The following is a 21,577-nucleotide window of genomic DNA, read 5'->3' on the forward strand; positions in this document are numbered from 1 at the left end:
TATATGAATAATGCTTGACTAATACTCAATTCAGGAATAATTGCATGACATCAACTAAGAAGAATTTCAGACTATGTGTTTTATTTTACTTTCCCATCAATCATGTTTAATCTTATACTTTCAAACCATGCCTACAAGTGCTTGTAACTTCATTTTAAAGAATCACTTAAAATATATCTTCCTGGAACCAAAGGTATTTAGTGGAATTATGAAACTCTATACTTGAGTTTGGTCAGGGTGGAAAGAGGAACAATGTAAGGAATTTCCCCTTGTTTCCTTATGAGCCCCCCCAGCAGAACTACAGATAGTACAAGAAAACCTGGGTCACAACATTCAATTGGAACATAAACAACAGTGCACTCTAGAGGCTAAGAATGACTTTCTCATACCAAGAAATTCTGTAGGAAAATAAATATTTATACACATTTTCAATAAAACAAAGAATTCACACACATTATTACTGCCCAGTAAAAAACTCTCTGAACCTACAAAAGATGGAGGGCTGCAAAGAAGACAACAGTAGAGGTAGCTTTTGCTTTCTTAATGAAACAAGCACACAATCTCTCAAAGAAAGCAAAAGTAAACTTCCCTGTCCTAATGACAGTAATCCAGCTTGGTTAATGGCAGATCAAACTTGTAAAAATTGTCCTGTATAAAATAGTCACACTGATGAATCAAAGACAGATGTTTCTTCAGTTGATCTGCAGCAGCTTCAGATGTTACTGTTAAAATCCATCGACCAAACCAAAAACCTGGACAAGCCACGGACTTAAACTACAAAACATTAACTACTTTCAAAAACTACATTGACATTTTAACAAAGTCAGCCTGCTCTCAGAAATAATACATGAAGGATCAAAGGTCTTATGTACTGTTGTTTTGTTTTGTTCTGTTTGACTTCTGTTCATTGCTTGTATTGATTTTAACAGTTGTAAAGTGTCTGAGTTCCTGAAAAGCGCTATACAAATAAAATTTATGATTATTATTATTATTATTATTATTATTATTATTATTATTATTATAATTATTATTATTATTATTATTATGTGTCAGTAAAACCTAGGAACTAGTTCATCAGCAAATAAAGTAAAAAATTAATGAAGCTAATTGAGACTTCTGCTGTAAAATTCTGTGACTAATTTTCTGATGATTCCTTTATTTTCTTCTTTCTTTTTTTGTCCTGTGTGAAGCAAACTGAGATGCCCTGTAACCCAAATGTGCTCTATGAATTGAGAGGCCTAACTGGGAATTTTGACATCTGGTTCAAATACTTATGCCAAATCTTTAGAGCAGTATTTTTCCAGCGTTAATGTGTGTTCATTTTGGCTTCTGAATACACATCTTTTGCATGTTCAGCCATCCAAACACAGTTTATAGAGTTCATCCTGTTGGGAAGGACCAGATGGCTCCTGCAGGGGTCACTTGTAATTAATGTAATTTAGACAATAAAGGCCTTGGCATTGAGAATAAGTTGTGTAATATGCAGACTGGGTCGTGTAAGGAGAAAAAACTGTTTATAAATAATTCACATGAAACAGTTATTCAACCCTAAATGATGCATGAAAAACAACACATTTTTACATATTTCCACAAAAATACTTGTCTCTAGCAAAGCAAAACTAGAAAAGACATCTTCTATCATTATTTCATCGATCAACATCCTTTTTTTTATAAGAAAGGTACCAAGATTTATTCTGGTTAAATTTTCAAAAGGAAGAGACAGAGACAAACTGCTACAGGCAGAAATGCCAAGACAACACACTGTTGTTCCTTTGTCTGATGCTAAAAAAATTCATGGTTTCACTCATGGTCAGAGCACTCCGTTCATGTTGTGTGTGATCATGTGCCTGCGCAGGTTGCTGGGGTTATTGAAGCTTGCAGTGCACTGGCTGCAGATGTACGGCTTCTCTCCAGAGTGAATCCTCAGGTGGATCTTCAGGCTGCCTTTCTGCGTGAAACGTTTCCCACACTGTGTGCATGCAAAGGGCTTCTCCCCAGTGTGTATGCGCATATGGATGTTTAATGTGGCCTTGTTGTAAAAGGACTTGCCGCAGAATGAACAACAAACTGGCAACTCACCAGTGTGTTTAGCCCGGTGTGCTATAAGGTCTTCCCGTTTGAGGAAGCGCTTACCACAGAAGCTGCAGTCCAGGGGTTTGTTGGGAGCTTGAGAGGAGGTGTTCTGCTGCTGGGGGAGCTGGCTGACGTGACTGAGCTGTCCTGTCCTACAATCAGCTCCTCTTACTGCTGGTTTTAAAGCAGGATTTGACACTGTAGAAGTTATCTGGGTGGAACTGTCTCCATCCAGTTGGCTTTGGTCAGGAGATAGAGAGCTAAAAGCTTGGAGCTGGGAGATGTTAAAGAGGCTGTTCTCCTGATGCAGGGGCCCTTCCCCTCGCCCATGAACACTCACAATCCTCAGCTCCATATCACTTTGTGTCAGGCAGGAGGAACTAGAGGGCTGTAAATTCCCTGTGGTTCCACTCCGGGCACTGTGTTCCAAGTTCTCCTGACCTAAATAAGTAAATAAATGAATAAAATAAGTGAATAAATACATACATATAAACAAACATACATAATCAAAACTTAGGACACATCTTGACTTTCACCAAGAAGCCAAACAATAACTCGTCAGAAAAACACATTAAGTGTAGCAAATTGGTCTAACCTTTGCTTGGTTCACACTCCCCAATGTCGTCTTCATCTTTGATAAGGATAACATCTGGGCCTTCCACATCTGTACACTGATGAACGACAACATTAGGAGGTGAGAAAACAGTTTCAAACAGAAGAATTAGTGACTGAAAGAATTTGGACTTTGTGTGCTGTTTTTACATTCACTTGAGTGTGAGCAGAGGTCCTTCTCTCTAACTGAGGAGACATAGAAACATCATCTTCAACGGTCTCTTGAGCAGTTGGTGGTCTGAGGACAGCTAGAAGAAAGAAGAAAATTCACTGTTTTTGCTATTTTTGTGAGATAAATAAGTCACAGGGGATAAAGGTGAAATTAAAAAAAAGTTGATAAACCTATCAGCAATTTAAAGGTCTGTCATCAGCACAGATTTCTGAAAACTTCACAATGACCCTGAGGAATCCAACAAAAATGACCCTGCAATAGACTGAATTATAAAATCGGCTTGAAACAAGTCATTTCAAAAGGCTTTTGTAGCGTTGCAGATAACAGACACTAACAATTATATAGAAAATGTGTTTATCAGTGTTTATTATTAGTACTTAACTGTTGTTGAGCAATCCAACAGTTAATTAGAGATGGATTTAATTATAATGGGAGTGTGTGTCATTTAGCCCGTAATAACACTGTAAAACACATGGAGATCTATTTATTTGAAAGGGTGATGTCTTAGTGGACAAACCATTGGAAGAAACAAATACGTGACGTAATACCACGTGATACAGGACAGCCGTAAACTTAAAGGTCTTTTAAGTTCAATGATTGTTCTTTTCATCGTGAAACATGAATGAATGCAATGGATTTAAGTCTGAACTATATTTCTACATCTGTCAGTAAAAGTTTCTTAAACCTGTAGCGTTACGTTTACTCGTGTGAGAAACACTTTTTGGTGTGATGGTTCACTCTACCTAGTGGTTTAATCCTTGGTTTGGCGAGGTTTCCTTTCATCTGGGAGAAGCGGCTGGCCGGTCGGTTGGTCCTGGTCTGCAGCTTCAGAGTGAAAAGCTCACTCCTCATCCCCTTCATCCTCATCCTCAGGGTTTCATTTTCCTTCAGGCTCTGGCTCAGTTGCACTCGGAGGGACGCCGAGCTCGTCGAGAACAGCTGACTGATTTCTGTCACCGCAGCTTTGACCAGCACGTCCATTATGGACAGGAGCTGGGACTCAAGGTCCAGACTCCCCGGTGGTACGTCTATAGACATGCTTTACTCCACTGCCGCTGAAAATTATGTCACAAAGGAAACGCACGGACGGCTAGCTTCTACAAAGACCAAACGGTTTTTCCGGTAGCATGCTAGCATGTCTCTGGTTACCGTAACTCATAGGGAACAGGCGCAGGTTAGGTTGGCCCAGGTTCACCATGAAACAAATATCAGCAGGTTTGTCTAAATTCAAAGTATCGAGTTGTGTCATCATCAAACACACAGCTACGCACTTAAGAGCCACTGTCCAACTACATGAATTGAATAAATTCAATCCAATTCAAATCAATGAGTACGTTCACAGTGAATTCAACAGTGCAATATAAAACATTAAAAGCTACACCACTCGAAACCGAGTAGAACAGTACAAAACAGCCACGCAACACATATCTCACACAAGGAGATCTTCAAAAACATTAAATCATCACAGGATGATTATACAGAGTTTATAAAAAGTAATAAATAATCAGTAATATGTACAGACATGGTTGTTAAACATTGTGTACCTTTATTTTGAAAGATCTTCAGAGGACACTCAAATACCTTAAAATAAAATGTTTAACTAATTCATATCTATTACTTGTTGCAGAATTCGATATCTACCTTTACCAAATCAGCCAAAAAAACAAAAATAAACAAACAAAAGCAAAAGAATCGATGCAAAAATAATGTTTATGATAAGAATTAAAAGAACAATAATAGTAATAATAACAATACTTCTACTTCTTCTATTATTTTTACTACTAATACTTAAAATAAGAATAGCAATATAATAATATTGATGATTACAGTTGTTTAGTTGTTAGTTTAATTTACTAATTATCTAATTTTACCAACCAACCTACTTGGCTACCTGCCAGTATGTTAGTGGGGTTTTATTTTGAAACCTTTTTTTTTTTTTTTAAACACCAATGTCACGTGATTTTCTTCCCCTCTTCACGCTCCCAACATTACCGTGATCTACCACTTATATGCGCAGCAAAAAATAATGCCCGTTGATTCGGATCAGATAGGTTAACTCACTATTAACTCATAAGTAGCCTGTGTTGATTATTAACCGAAGAGTTCATCACATGTGTTTGTTTCACTTGTGTATTCATCAATAATATAAATTTAAATCTTCTTTTTATCTGATCATTCCAACTCTTTTATTTCAGTTTTTCTTTGCAAACCTCAGATCAGTGAATGTGTGTGTGTGTGTGTGTGTGTGTGTGTGTGTGTGTGTGTGTGTGTGTGTGTGTGTGTGGTGTGTGTGTGTGTGTGTGTGTGTGTGTGTGTGTGTGTGTGTGTGTGTGTGTGTGTGTGTGTGTGTGTGTGTGTGCGTGTGTGTGTAGTGTAGTGTAGTGTAGTGTAGTGTAGTGTAGTGTAGTGTAGTGAGGTTTCAACTCTTTAGTTGGTTTAGAACTTTTATTTAAGTCATGTCCGTTCTTCCTCATCAAGAGAAATAACTCACATACGCAAAACATAATATTTTAAAAGCTGTTGATACTGTAACATGTCTCCCATAAAGACTTAACAAGTTTGTGCTCTAATAAACAAGTCTGTGCCTTAAAAAAAACTCAACTTATATCCTCTGTTTATTTTTAATAACAGGGTTTTCTTGCAAAAACATTCTCACACAGGTCTATTATTCAATCATTTCTCCCATTACACAGCAAATAGAAAACAGAAAATGTCTGCTCTGAGTGCACAGAACACCTCAAAAAATAATCTGAAAATATAGCTTATAGCAAACTTTTTAACATAACGTAGACATAACTGTAAAAACTTTGCCAACATTTGAGCTGACTCTCAGCCAGTTGTTCCTTCACTCTTTGACAGTAGTCAGCCCAATGACCAAACTAAGACTTACTCATCACGGTACATTAGCCATCGGCCTCTTTTTGGTCTTTTCACTACTTCATTTTTCCATCAGTATTTAATTTCGGACTCTGCCTCAACTAAGGATGCTCCATCTCCCTCCACCTCACTGCTACTGTGTGTTTTTTCCTCCTCCCCAGTTCCATCTGTCTCTGTATCCTCCATCTGTTTCTCCTCTTGAGTCTCCGTCGCCCCATTCTCAGTGGACTCTCCTTCCTCTGTCACTGGTGATGACACCTCTTTATCGTCTCCATCCTCTTTATTTTTCTCCTTTTCTTTTTCCTTCCTCTCTTTTTCTATTTTGGAGAGGTTGTGGCAGAGGGACTGGACGTATGTGAACACACACATGGGGTCAGGGTTGTTACCCATCATGATCATGTCCTCCACTTCCAGCAGAGGGCAGCAGTCGGCCAGGGACCTGACAGGGGACATGAAAAGGAAAACAGAAATCAACCTTACTTCACTGTTCAGTACTATATCCTTTCACTATTTTTTACTGAGAAAGGGTTTTTTGCCTCAGTAATAAAGCATTATAATTTTAGTTTATAGTAAAGAGGAGAAGCAGAAAATTAAAATATCCATACTCTGCAGTTTGGAAGGCCAGCGTGAAGTTTTTCTCCCTCTCCTTCTGCTTCAAGGAACTAAAGTCAAAAGCATCAGGAAAGAAACGATGGATCAGAGCACAGAACGCCAGGCCATCGCACCAGGATGACGAAAAGTTTTCTATGTTGACACCCTAAAACCAAATGGACAGGAAGATGTTAAATGAAAAGAAGACAATAAATGTATTCAAACCAAAGCAAATTGAAATTCACTTATAATAGTCTGTGTTCCTGAAATGTCATGTTTCTGCTGAAAACAGACAGTCATCACCTCATAGTTGCGAGTCTTGTTGCGACACCACTGAAGCATTTTCTGTTTGATTGAAGCTCCTGTTGCTGCAGCTGAAGACGACTTCTGAATTCTGAAGTTTCGTGGTATTGGTGTCCTAAAAACAGTTTTTCACAGCTTTTAGTGAAACCTTTATCAGACCAAAGTTCATAATCACTTTTTAAAGCTGAAAGCTGTTTGAGATGCTAGGGATCACACAGTGACTTACTCTGGAGCACCTTGCTGAAACTTGGCAATGATGTCATTTTTAGCAGCTGCCCTGATGGAGCGAGCTGAGGGCCTCGGCCTGGAGAGAGAGGAGGGAGGAGGGCCACTCTTTCTTTTTGGTTTTCCTTGCTTTTCCACGTCTTTACTCTGTCCTTTCTCTTTTGTTTCCACATTTACTTCCTTAACCTTTTCCCCCTTCTCTGCCTCATTTGCAGCTTTTTCATCCACGTCTTTTACGGCTTCTTTCTTCATTTTTTCCTCTGTTTCACTCTTCTTTTCCTCTTCTGTTTTATCTTTCATCTTCTCTCCCTCTTCCCCAGCCTCACAGCTCTTGACCTTTTCCACCTGCTCATCTTTCTTGTCTTCCTGACTTCCCCCGCCGTCATCTTTTTCTCCAATCATCACCTTTGGATCTTTGACTTCTTTCTCCTGTCCAGCCTCCTCGCTGTCTTCTTCAGTCTGCTTTGATGCAGTGAGCTCAGGCTTGTCTGTATCTTCAGTACTGGTGTTATCTACATCTTTATCTGTTGCTGAATCCTTGTCCACCATTAGCCCCTGACCTTCTGCTGTGTCTCCTGATGCAGGCTCTCCCTCCAGCTCTTTGTGTTCCTCCAGCTCTGGTTCATCTGTCTGGAGTAAAAGCATGTAGCATAGGGTTTATGTATGTTTTTATGCATTCAGCTAAATTATAGTGATGTGCAGGCTGAGTTACCCCTTGAACTGCCAAGGGGTGATAAAGATGTAACTTTTTTAAAAAATTTTTTAGACATTCTTGATCATCATGTAAGTCTTAACATTTCCTTCACAGACCAAAAGGATCTCGTCACTGCTCCACTTATAATTACTGAGTAATGCAAATTAAAGATTCCACTTTAACTAAACAATGCTGCAAACTGTTTACTCAGACCACATACTCTCATTTCATTCAAACATTAATTTATACACACTTGTTTACTGCTTTATGTTTGTTGAAAAAAAATCTCCATTGTCTTCCAGACCATCAAAGCATACTTTACATGCTTGTGTTGAGGGACCTTAAGAATAGAGCTTTTTATACTCTAATGTCATCCTGCTTCTTTCACCACAGAGTTACATTTAAGCCTCAGCTTTAACCAAATATGAAACTAATCTGGAGATTATGATGTTGGATCATTAAGCATGAAACCTCAGTGTGTGTGAGATAACATTATGTAATATGCACCAAAATAAGCGTCCTCTCATTGCTGTAGAGATGACACGGTCCCTGGATGTAGAGAGCAAAGCGTAACGTGAGACCCCCCGGCTCTGTGGGATTCGTTGAGTATCTGAATCATTTCAATGCTGTCAAGAGGTCAGACTTCAGATGGAAAATGTACCTTTTACATTTTAAAAAAGAAACTCCAAACTGACCACAAGGTCTGTTTTTGGGGGGAAATGTTTTAGAGCTTAAAGTATTTTTAGCTCTGCATTCAAAAGTCAGGAGGAGTCATTTCTGCTGCCATGAGAAACTCACCTGAGAAAGACTCATCAACATTATTAACATGAGGGTCACACACTCTCTTTTCAAAAATTTTAAATATTTTTTATTTTATTTTATTTTTTTCATATTTTAAGGTAGTGATGTCAGATCTTATCCAGGCAATCACTTTAAATCACTTCTGTTTCGAGATAGATCCACAGGAAAAGTCACACCAGGTCAGGCCCTATGGCGATGACTCATTCGAGAGAAAAAGAAACTCACTCTGTGTGTGTGTGTGTGTGTGTGTGTGTGTGTGAGTGTGTGTGTGTGTGTGTGAGTGTAATCATAAGCATTACTCCTCTTAGCTCGTGTGTCTCTGTGTTATGCTCTCAAGCCAGCAGCACAAACAGGTGTAGCACAGCCTCTTCTTACATGCTGCCCAAAGACAACACCTGCCATGGTCACAAACACACTCAGTGTCTATTATTGGGGCAGGTTGTCGCACCAGCCATTGTAGGTTCAACACATTGAAAATGTATTTTCTTTTTCTGTGTGAATCAAATAAATTGTTAAATTTACGAACCCGGTTGTTGTTGTTGTTGGTGTCAGTCTGAGTGTTACTGCCCCTGGACCCAGACGGCTCCTGACAGCTCAGCTCTTCTTCCATCTCCTGAACAGTCTGTGAATCCATTGAATCAATGGTCAAATCAGCCTTTCTTCAATGAACAGTCGTCCAAGACTTCCAGATGATCCCTTCCACCTTCTTGAGGAAGTTTTCAGGAGATCATCTTCACTGCAGCTCTGCTCTAAGTCTCACTGTCTCCTCGCCTCGAACCACTTGACTTTATGTCCTGTTCTTGTCTCCCTGTCTGCCCGTCTCTGTCGGCACTCCCCTGTGTCTGAGATGTGTGTGTTGGTTTGTGGATATCTTCACCCCCATTCACCCAACACCCCCACCCTCTAGTTAGTAAAGATTCCTGTGCTTCTTTATCTGACCTTTCGAACAACACATGGTCCTGAAATAGCCTCATAGTGACATAGGCATGGACCAGTGGGCCAGACAGCTGCGTCTGCTGTGGAAACCATGGCTGTATACACACACACACACACACACACACACACACACACACACACACACACACACACACACACACACACACACACACACACACACACACACACACATTAAACACATTGATTTTTACTGTCAATTATAAAAAGAATAGACTAGTGTGTTTAAAATAAGCTGCCCTTTGAGTTGCAGTCAGCTTTTTTTTGGCAATTTATTTCCCTTTCCTGCCAATAATTTTATAAAATGCAGAGCCTGAGGTGTGCACTCAGACACCGATCACACAGCTTTCCAACCTGAAGCACGATTCTGCTCATTCAACACAAAGCAGATGGTTGTAAAACAAATGTCTATCTTTACTTCCACTCTGTCATTATCTTCTCCAAACTCTTCCACTCTCTGTCTCCTCCCCTCTTCTGTCTTGGGGACTATAAATGTGTCAAAGCCTTCTTGTGTATCTATCCTACTCCCTCCTGGTCTCTATTTCTCAGTGTGTGTGTGTGTGTGTGTGTGTGTGTGTGTGTGTGTGTGTGTGTGTGTGTGTGTGTGTGTGTGTGTGTGTGTGTGTGTGTGTGTGTGTGTGTGTGAGATTGTTTACGTTGATAGTTGATACACACAAACACACTTCTGTTATCTGGTGACATGCTCTAAAGTAGTAGTCGCATCATCATGTTAGCTTTTTGTTCCCTACTGTCTCACTGAGCAAAATGAAAAGCAAACTTAAAACTCACCTTTCTAGTCTGGCCTTCAACTTAGTTTTATTTTTACATTTACTTATTCATCTATTTGTCAAATTATGTTTGGATCTTCGTCTTTTTAAAGTCCTAACTTGTAGTTCAATATATATTTATCTTTTTTCATGTGTCTTAATCTAACTATTAATCTTCTTATTTACTTATCTAAAGTTATAGTTCTACATTGTTTCTTTTTTACTGCTTTAATCTTGTAAAACTTTTTTTAATCTTATTTGTTTCTTTTATCTTGGTTGTTTTATTTTCTTACTGTGAGTTTAACATTTGACTTTACCTTCAGTGTTTCCTCATAAAGGTCTCCCGATAGCGTTTCCACAGTTCCTCAGGTCATCTGCAGGGATTTTAATAAACTGTGTTCACCTTGTGCACTAGGGGTGTGGGTTGGTGGGTTAGAGGTGGAGGGTTGTACACCAATGTGTTTTTAGTTTTTAGTTTTTAGTTTTTTTGTTTTTTGTTTTTTTTTTGTTTTGTTTTGTTTTGCTCTGTAAATAAAGTTTGATTGATTGATTGATTGAATGATCACTGTCACTTGATCCTGTGTAGAACTCAAGCAAAAAAAGACAAACCCAAAAGTTTCTGACCTATGAGAGAGTAGAATCATTTAACTCATTTTCAAACATCCCCTCCCAGCACTGGAACACAAAAGTTATCACTGACTATTTGCTTTTATCCTCTTTGACTCAATTTAAGAAGTTTAAATGGTTTACTCAGTCTGTTTTCTATAAAGCTCTACTTCTCAAGTCTGACTTCAAGGCTCAATAGTAGCAACTCCAGATCAGAAGGCTTCATGTTCAAATCACGTCAAGGTCAAACATGGTCTTGATAATCAAAATGGAACAATGACTACTGTAGAAAATCATTCATTAAAGTAAACAGTTGAAAACACAGTTCACTTGTAGATGATTAATGATACAACATATCAAGTTATGGCATCAAACATGAAGTATCAGTCAATTTCTCTCAAAATATTGAATTTGCCAATAATCATGAGTTTTTTCTTTCATCAGAGCGTCTTTACATTTCATTATTCATCCTGACCTCACTATCACTGAAGATTTTGACATCACAAAGCCTTCTAAACTGGAGTCAGACATGCTATCATTGTCCCACAAGGTCAGGAGTGTCTGGCAAAAGATCGGCTTTATGCTGAAAAATCTTGTTTTAATAGCAGAGCATACATACTTTATTTTTCTTTGTGCTTTTTTTTTTTTTCAATTATGAATGCTTTCTTAATGAAGATGTAAATTAACACATTAACACAGAAGCTGAATGTTTAAGCTTTTCAAAAACTGATCTACAGCTGAATAAATACCAAGATGTGAATATCCTCGCAAATGATCGTGTCTATGACCTCAGCATCTCTAAGCACATGTTTGACCTTGATGTGATTTGAACACGCAGCCTTCTGATCTGGGGTCAGATGTGCTACCTTTGCACCACAAGGTCAGATTTCCCCTGTTGCAGGGAAGCTTGACAGAGACTTGATTTTGCAGTGATGTAGAAACGTCTTCAAAAATAGAAAAGAATGTGAAATTTTGAGGCCAAGTTGCCTTAGTGATGTTTTTCCTCAACAATTATAATCTTCTATTTTTCTCCTTACCAATAGAATGGGAAAGTATCCTTACACACCATTATCAAACTTTAACACACTCCCATGGAAGAGTGAGGACACTTTGACCTTGACATGATTTGAACACACAGCCTTCTGATCTGGAGTCAGACGCGCTACCATTGCGCCACAAGGTCAGAAATACTTGGCAGAAATGGATCTTTATAGACAAAGGCTTAGTTACCAAGATGTGAATATCCTAGCAATTGATTGTGTCTATGATCTCAGCATCTCTAAGCACAAGTTTGACCTTGATGTAATTTTGACATTTTGACTTTAAGCCAGATGTGCTACCTTTGCGCCACAAGGTCATATTTCCCCTGTTGCAGAGAAACTTGACAGAGACTTGATTTTGCAGTGATATAGAAAAGTCTTCAAAAAGGGAAAAGTATGTGTAAGTTTGAGAACAAGTTCCCTTGTTGATGTTTTTCCTCAACACTTATAACCTTTTATTTTTCTCCTTACCAACAGAATGGCAAAGCATCCTTACACACCATTATCAAACTTTAACACATTCCCAGGGAAGACTAAGGATGCTTTGACCTTGACGTGATTTGAACACGCAGCCTTCTGATCTGGAGTCAGACGCGCTACCGTTGCGCCACAAGGTCAGAAATACTTTGCAGAAATGGATCTTTAAAAACAAAGGGCTCAGTTTAAAAATTTAAGCTTAAATCCTGGTTTTCACATGTGTCTTTTTCAGGAAAAAAATGAATGTTATTTGAATGAAAAAGGAAATAAGAATCAAATCATCAATGTACAATGAGAGAAACAAAACTAAGAGCAGGTGCTGGAAGAGTCCTTTGAAAAGGACAGTTCTCAGAGATAACACCGTGAATTATTATTTTCTTTAGTTACGAGTCAGCAAGTGGCAACTTGTTAACTCAAGTGAAGATTCTTGCAAGCAGTCAAATTAATTCCTTTAGATTACCATGATCATGTTTGACCTTGATGTCATTCAAACGTACAGTCCTCTGACCTTAAGTCAGATGTGATACCTTTGTGCCTAAAGGTCATATTTCCCCTTTTGCAAAAGGAAGCTTGACATAGAGCAGACTTGGTTTTGAAAGCACATCTCCAGTGATATAAAAAATTCTTCAAAAACTTGACGCCAGTTTTTTTCTGAGTGATTATATCCTTTTTATTTTGGCTACTACTTACCAACAATTTACCATGGGAAAACATCCTTACACACCATTATCAAACTTCAACACAGTCCCATGGAAAGCTGAGGACACTTTGACCTTGACATGATTTGAACACGCAGCCTTCTGATCTGGAGTCAGACGCGCTACCATTGCGCCACAAGGTCAGAGTTACTGTCTAAAAATTGATCCTTATAGACAAAAGGCTCAGTTAAAAAATCAAAGCTTAAATCTTGATTTTCATTCGTGTCTCTTTTAGGAACAACATGAATGTTATTTGAATGAATAAGTAAATAACAATCAAATCATCAATGTATCATGACAGAAACAAAGTTTATCTCCTGAAACTTATCATAACCATGACTAACCTTGACGTGATTTGAACACATAACCACCTGATCTGGAGTCGGACACACTACCATTGCACCACAAGGTCAGAATTTCAAAGCAAAATGGGAGCTTTATAAAAAAAAGCTTTGATTTCAAAAGATCCTGCATAATAATAGTTATGTTGTTGATTTTGTTTTGACAAGTGATATCAGCACTGGGTTAAAGAGTGACAGACCCCCTTTTGATGTTAACAGTATGAGTTTTATTTATTGGTATATTTCTTTTACCTATAAGTCAGCATGTCATCTGTTCACTTCAGAGATCATCCTTCCAAAGAACTCTACATCTTTAGCATACTAGTATGACCTTGATGTCAATTTTTAATAGTTAATTATGTTTATTGGATTCTTCTGTTTAAGAAAATGGAGATGTAATACATAGACTTACTGCACAAAAACTGAAAATGTTTCAGCATTTTTTTAATTATGAACTACAGCTACATTTAAAACAAAAACACCATGATGAGATTTGATTATTGTATCTTAAGTTTTAATGAATAACTAAACAGAAGAAAAAATTTGAATATCCTAGCCCTGTTCATCAAGACTGTGGGACACACTCGGCTATTTCGGAAAAGGCCCACGGCAGAGAGCTGTAATTAAGAATCTTGATGCCTAGTTCACTTGAAGGAGATAGAGCATAAGCAACACGGGAGTTTGTGTGCTTAGTCTTCATCCACTCCTCTACCAGATCCATACGATGTAGTTTTATCTTGATACCAAGATTCTCAAGAGCCACAGAATCCAAGGTGTTAAGATCTGGCTTGATGGTTCATTTGTGGTGTCACATCATCTGCTGGTGTTGGGCCTCAGTGTTTTTGATCAAATCCAATGCTGCATGAAGAGCAGCTGTTAGATGGTTACTCTCTCCTTATAAGATTTACAAAGGTGGTTTTGTTTCCCTTTTCAAGCACGACTTCATATCTGGACAGTACCAAGACAGGTAAACACTTTTCAGACAGATATCACTGCATTGAACACCCTTTAATCTTGTAGATACTGCAAATGTCAAGCTTGTATCTCCTTTTAGATAACTCAAACACATCAATACACTTGTTGGGAATATAGCTTTTGGTAAACTATAGATGTTAAGTTTTGAAAGGAACCAGCTAGTTTGCCAACATTGACACTCTAAAGCTACAGTTTTAGAAACTCAGAAGTAAAGAGTCATGACATTAAATTGCCTTTAGATTGAACAGTTCAGCAGAATTTTTACTCAGCGATGCCTTTTCCTTGAAAAAAGCCAAATGTTGAAACATGTCAAGGTAAAAAATACCTTTGTCTTTAAAACACTAGAAGAGTTAATAGCCAAATGTAGCTTCCTGGTTAAAATTTTTCACATATAGTGGCTGAATTTGTAACTCCACCAATAGTTCACAGTAAAGCCAGCCCAAACTGAAGTGTGGGGCAACCACACTAAACACTCAAGGATTCAACAGAGAGATTAAGTAGTTCAGAATCTTTTATTTAAAGTTCATTTATCTGCAGCAGGGAGCAACTTTAGAATCCCTGCAAGAGAGGAAAACACAATATGGTCAGCATCAATCCAAGCAAGGCAGCAAAAAAAAAAAAAAAAAGTCAGACTTACCTTTCCCTTGCCCTTGGGTGCAGCCACAGGGGTTTGGGGGACGTGGACACTGACCTCCTGTACAGTGTACTGGGGAATGTAGTATCTCTGGTAGTGAACATCTGCGAAGTTGTCCCTTCCTTGCTCGTAACTGCTGGCAGAGTGAGTGATGGTGCCTGGAGGGTACTGGCCGGTCATGAACATGTAGTCGTAGAGAGGATGAACACCCCAGGTTCCACCCAGCTCTGCGCCTGACTGAAGAGCGCTGGTGTATTGGTGCATAGCAGCCTCCTGCATCATTGGGCTAGGAGCCACGTAGCCGTGTCCTCCCATTTCCCCCATGGAGTCGCCGTGCTCATAGCTTCCCTCATAACCAGACAAGTCTCCTCCCTGGTATGCTGGTCCGTATGATGAATAAGCTGGTCCCATGGCCTCGGATGTTGAGTAGCCATCATTTCCAGAGAGGAAACTGAGTGGTTGAATAGTCCAGTCCACATCTGAAGACAGAAAACATTGTTAATGCAGAGAATGTTTACTTATTATCTTTGAGAAGCTCAGCAAAGATGGTACCTTGGGGGCCCTGCTGGTAACCTGTTCCGGACATAACCATGCTGCCTGGGCTTGGGCCAGCTACAGCTGATCCAGAGTAACCAACAATAGATGCAGAGGGTCCCTGGACAGCTGGTTGAGCAAAACCTTTATCAGATGCACCCGCAGAGGAGCCATGGCTGCTTGCCCCATATCCAGAAGGTGCAGCGTTGGTATGGCTGCCACCATAAGTGGGAGTGACATCAAATCCTGTGAACAAGAGTCAAGTTAGCCACTGAGAGTGTTCAACTGTTAAATCCTGCAAATTGTTGCATTTACTCTACCTGATTTAACAGGGATGCAATAGACATGCACAAACAGCATGGCAAAGAGGAGAGCTCTGCAACAAATGAGGAACAGAGACATTTAAAAGGTGAAATTAAGCAAACAAGTGGAGCAAAATTCATAGAAAGACAATCACTTACCCTGAAAAGACCTGTGATGCCATCATCTTGAAGCAAACCAGTGACGCTGGGCCTTGAAGCTGAACCTTGGAGGAGGACAGTGAAGCCAGACACTGATGTTTCAATGAGCTGTGAGGGTTTATATATGTCCCAAAACACCAGCCTGACCAATCAGGGCTTGATGAGTTAACACCAGACAGCTGCTGCTGAGCAATTAGTGTAACTCTGGACAGGTGAGAGCAGTGAAGGAGTTTGCTCAGAGTATTTGCAGAGGTTGAATTCAGGAAGAAGTTTCTGTAGGTTGGTACTCTGAGTTGAGCTTTTCCAGGGCGCCAATTTTTAAACTTGTACCACACAAAGTTGTTGCAATAATGAATAGATGAAGTGAACACACATGGCTGTTTTCCAGCCCAGATAAAATGTCAACACTTTTAACCAATAACTGGCTCAAAGGAAAAGATACACACACATTTGAACTGTCATAAATGCATGTTTACATCACAAAAACAAGTAATTTAAAGCATTTGTCAACATTATTCCTCTTCAACAATATTGTGTTTAAAGCCTGCTTTTAGATAATATGAAAACAATGAAAAGGTCAAAAATTGCCATTGTCTTACTGAATGTTGTATTTAATCACAGTGAAGGAGATATAAAAGATCAAGCTGTCATACATCTGTCCTCAGTATGAATACAAATTTGTGTATGTCTTATTTCTTAGATTAAATATAAAAAAATCATCACAGCTGTTTAAACCACACCTCTTTAAGAGAAGGGTTACCAAATTAGTCTGTATAGAGTCATGCATGTTTTGCATTTCTGTAGCTTTTATTTCAGACTATGAGATGAAACAAATGTATTCAACCAAAAAATTACTATGTACATTTTTATCCATCCTGGTCTACCTTGTCTTTATATTCATTTTCCCTCTATTTGTCTATAAATCTAAGGGAACTAACACTGTGCAAACACTCTGCTATTTGAGTCAGTTTGATATGATGGATGTAAACTTATCTTATTGGAGAACAACACCTCAGTGCACCATCCCTTGCATCCGGTGAAAGTGAAAGTTGTTCTGATGCTGAGGCTGACCGACCATTTTCCTCTGCTCTTTCCATATACCCTGTCTGTCTGTATCCCGTTACTTACTCGTTGTGTGTGAAATCTAGAAGGTGAGTTTGGAGATTTATCCTGCAGAAACTGGATGTTAATATTTTTTAATGTAGAAGTGCTGATTCATGCTTGATTTGTGCTGGCTGTATGACTCAAGCAGGATGATTCAGTAAGTTTGTGTGATACATTTGTGTGCTGAATGCAACCTTTTGTTACTTTAGCTTTAGCTCCTTTTATGTATCATGTATCATGCTGTATGCGATAAGAATATCTGAATTGTTACTCGATTTCAACATCTCAGTTCCAGAAAATTTTAAGTTTTCTGACAATTTTTTCGAAGAGTCAGGCTTTACATGGTTAATTAAGTCAGTGAATGTGCAACATACAGCAGTGCCTAAAAATAGAGCAAATAAGAAAAAAAGATACAATTAGGAAAGCTATGATTTTATTTGCTGACATTTTTTTAACCACTGTATTGCACTTCCATTGACAAGCCACATAGTGGCACCAATATACCAAACACCTCGTTTTCTTTCTTCTAAACAGAAATAATTCTCAAGATAGTCTCATGCATAATAGGGTGATAAGATTTATTGAGGTAATCGATGCTTCTTTCAGTATTGTTGTCTGCATGACGAGTCTGCACAGCTGTATCAAATTAAACCAATTTAAATCTACTCTGAAGGCATACACTCACAAAAAGAGGAGCCGTATGAAATTTCCATCTGACAGTTCCACATTGTTTTTCACCCTTTGTTACAATACTTACTGTGTAGAATACTACAATACTACTTGTTGTGTTTTCCAGCCACAGGTGGAATAAAAGTAAACATAAACCCCAGGTTACACTGATCAAGTACAGTTTGCAGCCAGAGCATACTCAAACTTTTGGTGCAAATTCATTAATTTTTCATTCATTTGTTCATTCATTCATTCTGTATTGTTTGGAAACCAGTCCCTGAAGTTTTGAAAGTTAAGTTTGTTTGGTTCTAGTTTGAATCAGAAATTTGGCTGCATTATTTGAGGTTTGCTTTACATTTTGTCTAATTAACACCAAACGTTTTCAATGGGTTACTTTTTGTGACAGCAGGCAGGCAAGTTCAGTATCATCTGAAGTGTGAAAGTATCTTCATGAAAAGGCAGAATAATTTGCTCTGAATTCTGTACTATACATTGTTCTTTATTTATGCACATTTTTTGTAGTCTGCCTTGAATTAACTCTTTGTATAGTGCAGTTTAAGCAGGATATGAGGATGCAGCAGTGAACAATGTTTGCTGACAATGATTTTTGAAGTGAATTTTAAACCCTTGCAGTGATTTCCACTACAAAGTTATAGCTGTTCTCAAGGCAGTGTGGTGGAGCCTGACGATTACAGCCATACAGCCATGTTCCCCTTTTTTTCAATAGATTTCTCCACAGTCAGCAAGAATTCAGTATGCCGTTTCTTTTTGGCCCTGTCAATATTTCTTAAATTTGTGTTGCATCAATAGATAAGATTTTTTTTTCCATACAACTTATTAAAATTAACAAGGTTCTTGTTAAAGCTGACCACCCACACTGTCAGTCATTAACAGTCATCTAAAGCTGAGTGCCAGATTCCGCCACCAGATGCCGCCATTTCACCCTCATGGCAGAATTCACAACATTACAAATGTTTAGCACTGGCATTTGATGTTTTTCTTTGTATTGTTTTCCTTCATATTCAGGGTGTATATTATTCTGTTTTTGTTAAAGTTTCACACAGAATCCCAACTTCAAGCATTGCCAATAAACTGTGAGTCAGTGACAGAGTTTTAGAGCTCCTCAGGGATCCTGATGGGTTGCTTCTGAACCTTTTTAACATTAACCAGGTCTTAATCACTGCGTCTGTTCAACCCAGTTGGGTAATAATACATAGATGTCTTCATAATCTCCTCATAAATGTATCAATTTAACATGTATTTCACATTATCCATGGTTTAATCACAGTCACTTTGAGTCAGTGCAGTGTGTTTTATTTTAAGTTCCTTAAAAAAATTCTCATTATTCACTTAAGCTCTCAAAACATCCCAAAATAATTAAATATAACTATAGCAACACACTAAATGAACAACACCATATCACATCACATTGCAAATGTGTGTAAAAAGCTATAGTTATAAAAATCACTGCAAGAAATGCCATAAATCTTTGACACAACATAACTCTTTAGGTCATGTGCATCATTTCTCCTTTAGATTTTTACTTCCTGTTGAAGATGTTTTAGAAAGATGAAGAAGTGAAAGAGATGGAGGAAGAGGGTCTTGTGCTTTGTCTCTATTTCTGAATCATTTTATTTAAAAAAAAAAAAAAGTAAGGTGATGACATCCCACCATAAGGCTTTTTAAAAATGCTAATGTGTGCATTTTCCTTTAAGAGGAAATGCGTGTCTGTTGGTTATGAAACACATGAATTTTCATTCACTGCTATAGACATTGTTGTTGTGACTACTTTCTAAAATACAACTGTTCCCTAACTTTGATCTCCATAACGTCAGACTTCATACCTGCAAAGTGGGTAAGACCACAGACCCCAAAGAACAACCAAGATCAACTTCAACTTTGTCCCCCTGAGATCATGACAAACAGACATTAAGAGGATTTACCTGTCGGGCATCAGCTTGAAAAGCAGTTCTTGGGGTCTTGATTTTAACAGATAATTTGATATTTTGGAATTATATTGCATTATTTTGTCATCTTACTGAAGGTTAAAGACTGATACAAACCACCTCTGTCTGATGGATAGGAGGATGTGGCTCACAGCAGGTGGACCTATTTTCATCCAACAGGATCAACAGAGTCTTTATGTGTCACACTCAACCCATTTATTCTCAGTAATCATGCAATCTCACGTCCAATCTAACTGTCATAAAAGAAATGAACAATTGGCTTGAATACCAAACTACTTCCTCAAAATATGTATTGTTCCACCAACATTGTGCTTTGATATCCTTAAACCTCAGGAGTACTTCACACGCTTGACAGAGATGTGCAAAAAAGAAGGATTTATCAAGGCCTGGGAAGTCAGATTTACTCTGAGGCATCCTAATCCACCCACATGCACTCTTTTAAAAAAAAATCCAACTTCATTCCTAAAACCAGCCTTGTTTCCTTCAAACAGCATTCACTGTTTAAATTACTTCCATATTTCGTTTTTCTACTTAGTGTTTCATGCTTTGGACTTACACCATAAATAAATTCAGGGTCTGGCTACATACCTGCACCATATGAGCCTTCAAGCAACAAACAGAAAAAGGTCAAAAGAAATAATGTGGCACAAGACAGATTGGTCTCCACTAAGGGTCTATTTTTGAGCTTGCTTTGAAGCTCCAACAATTGGTACTGGTCTTCATCACCAGACTGGATTGTTCAATCTATGCACAAAGCAAGCAAACATTGGTATCTTAGATGGTGGTAATCATATCAGTTCTGGACAGTAATTGAGACCCCCCACCCCCCTCCAAAAAATAAATAAATAAATAAATAAATAAATAAATAAATAAATAAATAAATAAATAAATAAATAAATAAATAAAAACAAAATAAAATAGAATAAAAACATATAAAAAATGAAAATAAAAAAAGTTGTGTCAGGGCCGCTGAATTGCATATTAGGGTATATTTCTTGTGGCTCTTTGTGTTGTCCCTGTACATAAAACGATGCCTGGAATATCCCCTCCAGACATCAGGGACTCTGCAGTGTGTGGTGGGGTAGAAGTCATGTGGCTAAAGACCTTTGCTGAACTTTTTTTGTAGTTGGTATCTCCAGGCTGCACACACGCATGAACAAATGTGGGGATGATGTTAATTCAGGGTCAGTGGTTTTAGGAAGTGCGTACAGTGGTTTGCGTGTCAGTGTGCATGCAGTAGCTCTGTCTTGTGATTAAGCAATGGTGTAACATATATTTTGGTCCCTCATGACTGTTGAAGTATTGCAAATAATATTCCTGGTGATTTTCATCTGTGCACTCAAATAGTACCAGCCTGGCTGAAAGACAGACAGACGGGGACAACGACCCACAAAATTCACACAGATGGAAAAAACAGACTGAGTTCCCTAAAGTATCGTTGCTGGCATTGTGAATCTCACATTTAACTGCTGTGAAATGGGTATTCATTAAGATCTTGTGTGTTAATTTTCTTTCAGCCCACCAGTCGATATACTGTTTTTTCGTCTCGTGCATCTTGTACTCTCAAACTTTTTACAGTCCAGTTGCCTTGATTTTAAGTCTTTAGGACAACACTCCTTTTTAGCATGTCTGTCAGTTCATGAGTTGCATGCAGTTAACACACCACACTGTTCAGCAGCTTCACTGTAGAGTCAGTCATTACCTGTGCAACTGTTACCTGGTCTGATAATCTCACAGCTGAGACAAAAATGGGCTTCAACATATTATTAGAGTAACCACTGGTGACAACATGCCCGATCTGTCTCACAGCTCCCGTCAGAGTGCAACCAGAAAGGCTCGAGACATTTTACAGTGTCCTTCTCCCCCTCTGGGTGGAAAATTAACTTCTTATTCTGTAGGCAGAGGTTTGGCTTTACAGAGACAAAGCCTCACAGAGTCAACCTCATATTAGATCTCTCAGGACATTACACTGGTAAACTTTGTTGGAGACTGTGATGATGAC

General features: G+C 38.4%; 3 protein-coding genes and 4 non-coding genes across 8 annotated transcripts; all 7 read right to left on the reverse strand.

Annotated features, from left to right (window-relative positions):
• Positions 1 to 99: 99 nt before the first annotated feature.
• On the reverse strand, positions 100 to 4,042 carry LOC141793052 (uncharacterized). 2 transcript variants are annotated; one of them, XM_074673378.1, is made up of 4 exons: positions 3,601 to 4,042; positions 2,842 to 2,933; positions 2,669 to 2,744; positions 100 to 2,514 (listed from the first exon to the last, which is right to left on the reverse strand). In XM_074673378.1, the coding sequence occupies exons 1-4, from the start codon at positions 3,893 to 3,895 to the stop codon at positions 1,811 to 1,813; spliced, it is 1,167 nt and encodes a 388-aa protein (XP_074529479.1). In that variant the 5' UTR covers positions 3,896 to 4,042; the 3' UTR covers positions 100 to 1,810. The 2 variants fall into 2 exon arrangements, with proteins under 2 accessions (XP_074529479.1, XP_074529478.1); XM_074673377.1 differs by having other exon boundaries at positions 2,836 to 2,933; positions 3,601 to 4,041.
• Positions 4,043 to 4,471: 429 nt separating this feature from the next.
• smtnl1 (smoothelin-like 1) lies at positions 4,472 to 7,498 on the reverse strand. Its single transcript, XM_074673652.1, has 5 exons — positions 6,855 to 7,498; positions 6,629 to 6,743; positions 6,340 to 6,491; positions 5,981 to 6,173; positions 4,472 to 4,498 (listed from the first exon to the last, which is right to left on the reverse strand). The coding sequence occupies exons 1-5, from the start codon at positions 7,496 to 7,498 to the stop codon at positions 4,472 to 4,474; spliced, it is 1,131 nt and encodes a 376-aa protein (XP_074529753.1).
• A 3,988-nt stretch (positions 7,499 to 11,486) lies between these two features.
• trnaw-cca (transfer RNA tryptophan (anticodon CCA)) lies at positions 11,487 to 11,558 on the reverse strand. The gene has a single exon. It is a non-coding gene; the product is annotated as a tRNA-Trp (tRNA).
• Positions 11,559 to 11,786: 228 nt separating this feature from the next.
• On the reverse strand, positions 11,787 to 11,858 carry trnaw-cca (transfer RNA tryptophan (anticodon CCA)). The gene has a single exon. It is a non-coding gene; the product is annotated as a tRNA-Trp (tRNA).
• Positions 11,859 to 12,260: 402 nt separating this feature from the next.
• Positions 12,261 to 12,332, reverse strand: trnaw-cca (transfer RNA tryptophan (anticodon CCA)). Its single transcript has one exon. It is a non-coding gene; the product is annotated as a tRNA-Trp (tRNA).
• Positions 12,333 to 12,961: 629 nt separating this feature from the next.
• Positions 12,962 to 13,033, reverse strand: trnaw-cca (transfer RNA tryptophan (anticodon CCA)). Its single transcript has one exon. It is a non-coding gene; the product is annotated as a tRNA-Trp (tRNA).
• A 1,666-nt stretch (positions 13,034 to 14,699) lies between these two features.
• Positions 14,700 to 15,938, reverse strand: LOC141793629 (uncharacterized). The gene is made up of 5 exons (XM_074674436.1): positions 15,836 to 15,938; positions 15,695 to 15,750; positions 15,393 to 15,620; positions 14,844 to 15,319; positions 14,700 to 14,764 (listed from the first exon to the last, which is right to left on the reverse strand). The coding sequence occupies exons 1-5, from the start codon at positions 15,859 to 15,861 to the stop codon at positions 14,756 to 14,758; spliced, it is 795 nt and encodes a 264-aa protein (XP_074530537.1). The 5' UTR covers positions 15,862 to 15,938; the 3' UTR covers positions 14,700 to 14,755.
• Positions 15,939 to 21,577: the final 5,639 nt, after the last annotated feature.

Source organism: Halichoeres trimaculatus, unplaced genomic scaffold, assembly GCF_033239565.1.
Source record: "Halichoeres trimaculatus isolate MK-OKI-2021-1 unplaced genomic scaffold, fHalTri1.1 fHalTri1_scaffold_7, whole genome shotgun sequence".
In the NCBI taxonomy this organism is placed as follows: Eukaryota; Metazoa; Chordata; class Actinopteri; order Labriformes; family Labridae; genus Halichoeres; species Halichoeres trimaculatus.